This window comes from Capsicum annuum, chromosome 1, assembly GCF_002878395.1.
Source record: "Capsicum annuum cultivar UCD-10X-F1 chromosome 1, UCD10Xv1.1, whole genome shotgun sequence".
NCBI lineage: Eukaryota > Viridiplantae > Streptophyta > Magnoliopsida > Solanales > Solanaceae > Capsicum > Capsicum annuum.
Window position 1 is genome coordinate 156991406 of NC_061111.1, and position 5162 is coordinate 156996567.

The 5162-nt window shown below is 37.8% G+C and overlaps 1 protein-coding gene across 2 annotated transcripts; it reads right to left on the reverse strand.

The window, feature by feature from the left end:
- Window positions 1-469: 469 nt before the first annotated feature.
- On the reverse strand, window positions 470-4715 carry LOC107840446 (probable boron transporter 2). 2 transcript variants are annotated; one of them, XM_047398321.1, is made up of 12 exons: window positions 4152-4715; window positions 3904-3986; window positions 3417-3609; window positions 3185-3323; window positions 2900-3065; window positions 2595-2761; window positions 2334-2507; window positions 2121-2216; window positions 1905-2042; window positions 1447-1766; window positions 1098-1365; window positions 470-1015 (listed from the first exon to the last, which is right to left on the reverse strand). In XM_047398321.1, exons 1-12 carry the CDS (start codon window positions 4253-4255, stop codon window positions 701-703), a joined length of 2163 nt encoding a protein of 720 aa, XP_047254277.1. In that variant the 5' UTR covers window positions 4256-4715; the 3' UTR covers window positions 470-700. The 2 variants fall into 2 exon arrangements, with proteins under 2 accessions (XP_047254277.1, XP_047254275.1); XM_047398319.1 differs by having other exon boundaries at window positions 1447-1769; window positions 4152-4690.
- Window positions 4716-5162: the final 447 nt, after the last annotated feature.

Sequence of the window (5162 nt, forward strand, 5' to 3'; positions counted from 1 at the left end):
TAGGACACGTAATGGCGGAATCATGATTTTCAGTTAGGGAAGTCAAAATACAAAGAAGTAGACATACGAGAAGTAGGGATTCAACGTATAGTATATATATAATTTCTCTTTTTACCTATTTATGTAGTGTAATTTTCCAGCGAAGAAATAATTGATATCTCTTGCACAAAGATGGCTCCGCAACTCTGAACAATTATGCAGCTCGTTTTTCACAAACAATGGCTGCTCATGATATGCATTTAAGAAAACAGTGGAAGTGCTTCACCTGCATCAATAAATTCTCTTTTTATCCCGATTAATCTGGATGTAAATTTAGTTGATCGATAAGTTATATGCAGTTAATCCCAGTTTTAAATGTTGTTATTTTTACAAAAAATTTTACCAAGAAGGATGTAATGTTATATTTACTTTAAGATAAGTTCTCCAAAGATAAGTTAAAAAGAAGTTTGTGCAATGATGTACAAGAAAATTTGGATAAATACATGTCACTGCTATTATTAATCATAACTCCGCAGTACAAGAAAATATGAACAAAACACTTATAAACTATTATCACTATAAGACAAGAATACACGGCTAATGTTCAAGCACAGTCCCAATTAATGCATCACTTAAAATGCAGTAAAAAGGAGACAATCAAATGAAAATACCAAACTTAAGGCATATTAAACTAGCTTAGTCTTAAGATGTCAATCGTTTCTTAGTCGTTAGGAGTTGATATCCGAGGACTTGTACCCAAATTGGATGGCTTTGGTTCTCCGGTCCTTGGACTGAACGGCCCTCTTCCGCCAGAGAGGGGACTTTGTTGGCCTCTCAGTTTGCCAATCTGTGGACTGTATGCTTTTTCTGATATGCGCGGGCTCTGAAGGAGCTTGGTATCTCTTATTGGAGTTGCTGTTGAACTTGTGATCTTAGGACTGTTAATGCGCTTGACCTCACCCCTGCTTCTAGTGATCATCTCATCTAAAATCTCCCCGCTTTCTGCATGGGAAGGTCTTGAGCCAAATTCACCCTCCTGCATGCTCTAATATTAGTCTTTAAGTCTTCAAATTAATCTAATTACAATCAAATATCAGATTACTGAAAGAGGGATTTACCATAGGAAGATGGAATGGAACGGCGGGTGATTCCTCATAATCTGCTGCATCCAAATCTTGAAGATGTACCCCTTTGAAAAACTTTGACAATATGTATTGTCTAACAGGAACCAAAAGCATGATCAAGAGAGGGAAAAGGAGTCCCGCGATTGGAACCCATGTAATGCCAAAGCAAGCAAGCAAGTAGAGTGTTTGGAATGTTGTGAATGCCACTATGCTCTTGAAAGGAACAGTCTCTACAAATGTGGCATGATAGTCCTCTAGAACTCTGCAAGCAAGATTCATCATTTTGGTAAGGAAAATTCCTTTGAAAAGCCAAATTTAAAGGCAATTTTGAAAAGGTAGTTACTTGTATCTTCTGCTTGGTGCAGTGAATAGCAGTAATATTCTCTCCCAAAATTGATTGCCTGGCAGACTTTCAATGGCCATGTATGCGAAATAGCCCCATAGCACGGAGGTTGGAATCATTCTGAGCACTGGCATGGCAGCAACACATCCACCAACCATGGTGGCTTGAAGCAAGTTGCTGACACGCTGTTCTTTCACTTCAACAGGCAACAAATCATCAATTTCTTTCTCAACGTCAAAAACTGTTTCGTCTATTGGAGCATCAATGTGTCCCATGCTTGATGCTAACTGAATTGTAGATTCTTTTAACTCCTTCAGGCCCTGCTAAATTAAGGAAATCAAGTTGTTAATGAGCTAAAGTTGATTTTTTTTTTTTTGGGTAAAATGTAGATAGTAATGGTCATTGGCATAGTTTGAGAACTTTAAGCTCCATAAACGGTGAAGACGCATGTCACATACTCTAGCTGATGGTTCCTGGTAGATCAGAGGAGTTTGCATCTGTTGATACGCTTCCTGCATATTCCCGTATAGTTGTCCTAAGCTTGAATTTTTCTGCATACTTTTGCGTGCTGTTGTGACTAGTTTGTTACGAAGCAGCTGTATAGCAAGGATATCTTAGTTTTTGCGACAATTTAAAGAACAAATGTGAAGTGGTTTGGCAAAGCTCGAATTTACCTGGTGTTTAAGAGTAGCCAGACTTTTTGTATGCATTGGGGATTGTGGGATCACACCATTTGATGGAGGGATACCAACCAGGCCGCACATTAGTGTCTGCCACGAAGAACCCCAAAGCAAAACATCACAAAACAAGTTAAACGAAGCAGATGTGGAAGGTGGACCAAAATATGGAAGCCAAAGCTATGTGTAGCAAAATGAATATTCGCATACCAAGAACCCCAAAAGAAGCAAGTCATAATGGAAAGAGGATGGCTTTCTAAGATTAAACTCTTTCTGCTGAGCCAATTGGGAGGCTACACTGTGGTCAAAATAGTAAAGCACAGCAATCATAGTTGCAGGAACGAAAGCTCCAAGTATGTAGATAACTGGAACATTTAGCATGTCCTGCATATGATCAGAATAACAAAGTTAGTCGTCCAATAATTCATAAAATTCGAGATGAACTAACAACAGTGAGGATGAAACATATGCCTTGATAACAGTCCAATTCTGATAAGCACCAGGTGACCATGGATTTGGGCTGACAAGGCGTCTTGGAATTCCTTTTGGTACACTTTCAGATGGTATATAGGAAACTGCTGTCCAGACTACAACCATAATTGGCACACCGTAGTCTGCAATCAGACTACGAAGCCAACCTGTCAAAGGAAAGCAAACTCGTAACTCATCCAAGTCCAAAGTTGTATTAAAGATAAGATTTCAGAGGTTAGTGAATATGACACAAAATCCTTGGCCATAAACAGTTATCATTACGTGAACACATAACTTGTGCTTACCTGTTCCATATCGCCATGATCTTGCTTTTCGGCTTCTCAAAGCAGTTAGCAGTAGGCCAAATGAGAGAACCAGCGCGAACATTCCATTAGCAAATCTCCATGAAGGCATGAACTCGGTTAGATGAGGATTATCTCTTTCCGGAACACGAAACTCTTCTACCAAGCCCTAAAATGAAAAAGGTAAAAACAAAACATAAATTTATATGATTGAGTGATAACCAGAGGAAGGATCAATAGAAGTAACACTTCTTGGTGTTATTAGTACTAGTACAATGTTTTACTTACTTTAATAGCTTGCTGCATGAAGAGCATCGCAATAAGCATGCCAAACAGTTCCCCAGCCAAACGGGTAAACCTGTTAATGATGGAGCAAGCTCCCAAAATTGCCAACAAGAAGAGCAAAATTGCTGTCCAGACGCAAACCCTGAAAAATCGCGACAATTAGACTTAATGTTGTTCAAATGTGACGAAAAAGAGATGACATAGTTCAAGGGAAACCAAAAGAATTAATACTCACCAACCAGTCCAAGCAAGAAAGAGACCAGGACCCAAATCAGGTCTCTGCTTAGCAAAGTTGAACATGAATGTGTACATTATTACAGTTGGTTCTGCAACTCCTAAGATCAACAAAGGTTGACCCCCAATGATGGAGTGTATAATTCCACAAATTGCAGTGGATGCTAATGTTTGAACCGCAGTCAGAATTCCATCTGGAATTTGTGAAATTTGTGTCAGAATTTTCAAGTTGATCAATGACAAGACTTAAAACTTTAAACTGCAAGTCTACAACAACTACAACTACATATGAATCTTCAGTCCCTAGCAGTAAAAGTTAATCTCTAACGAGCCTAGAAAACTCCGAGCAAACATTAGACCTAAATTAAAGATGTTAACATTACTAAAACTTAAATCTCAACTAATTGCTATTGCTTCTTTAGATCTTTTTCTTCCATTGTGTCTTGTTTTTCTCTAAGTCTGCATGGACATAATAATTAATAACATACCAGTATTTCTCTCCAGCTGCTCCCCAAATGAAATCACTGGAATTGCCGAGGCAAAGAATATGTATGTGGTAGGAGCCAAGATCCTGAAGATGAAAAGAAACAGTCCCTTTACTGTTCAGCTAATTAGCTAATCTCCATGGACATATTCTAACATTCCAAATAATCAACTGAATACATTTAGCTCAACTGGAATTCAAGAATGTCATTAAATAGGCTTCTTTGATTGTACAAGAAGTGAGCAATCATACCTGAAGCCAGCCTTGATCCCACTGGTCCAATCTTGCTTGTAGCACAACAGACGTCCATGAAGATCATTCTTGATTCCGCGAAATGGCACAAATGTTTCCTCCATGTGTGCAAGTATAAGAATCAATCCACTCAACTCAAATAAAATTAATCTCTTCTTAACTTATCGAAGTTGTAATAAAAGTTAAAGAATTTGATAAGAATTTTATCCTGGAAAAGAAGTGGCAAGAATGACAAGTAATCTAGGAAAAGTCTGTTTTCATGGCAGACAGAGGCAATAATTATGGGAAGCTTTAAAAAGAAAATAATGCAGAAAGAAAGGAGGACACTGAAAAAGATTTAGCAGATTTACATGATACAAGAAGTGACAGTGAAAAAGAGTAGAAATCAAGAGAATATCTCCTCAAAATTTGAGGAAATAAATGTGAGCGCGCTAAGAAGAAAGTGCAGAAATATGCCAATATATATAGAGATAACAAAATAGAGAAAGTTAGAGAGACTGAGAGAGGGAGTAGGCGCGGGGGGAGGGCAGAGCTGAGTAGGGTCAAAGGGCTCATTCAAACTATCTTCCTCAAAAATACATGTTACTCCTGTATATATTTCAAATTATCTTTTATGTATATATAACTTATGGTAATCCTCTTAAACTTCTCTACATATTTACATTTTTATTTTTAAATCATAAAAATAGCCTCTTACAAAAATATAAAATGAGACTGCATTTAATAAATTCTCGTAACTCAACCCTTTTTCGAAGTCCACAGTCACTAAAGGGGTTGTGGGGTGAAAGAGGAATACAGGATATTGCATATTCTTTGCTGTCAGCCTGTCATGGTTGTAGGTTTGGTTCGAAGTATGAGCACATACTTCGGAATAATACGTAATAGTCAAATGAAATAGAGTTGCATTAAACAACCCTTATTGGGCAGAGAGCAGTGCAAACCATAGCTGTCTCAAAGCAAAGAAAATTACACACTCCATTTTAAAAGTTCTTGACCCAAAGACTATACTCT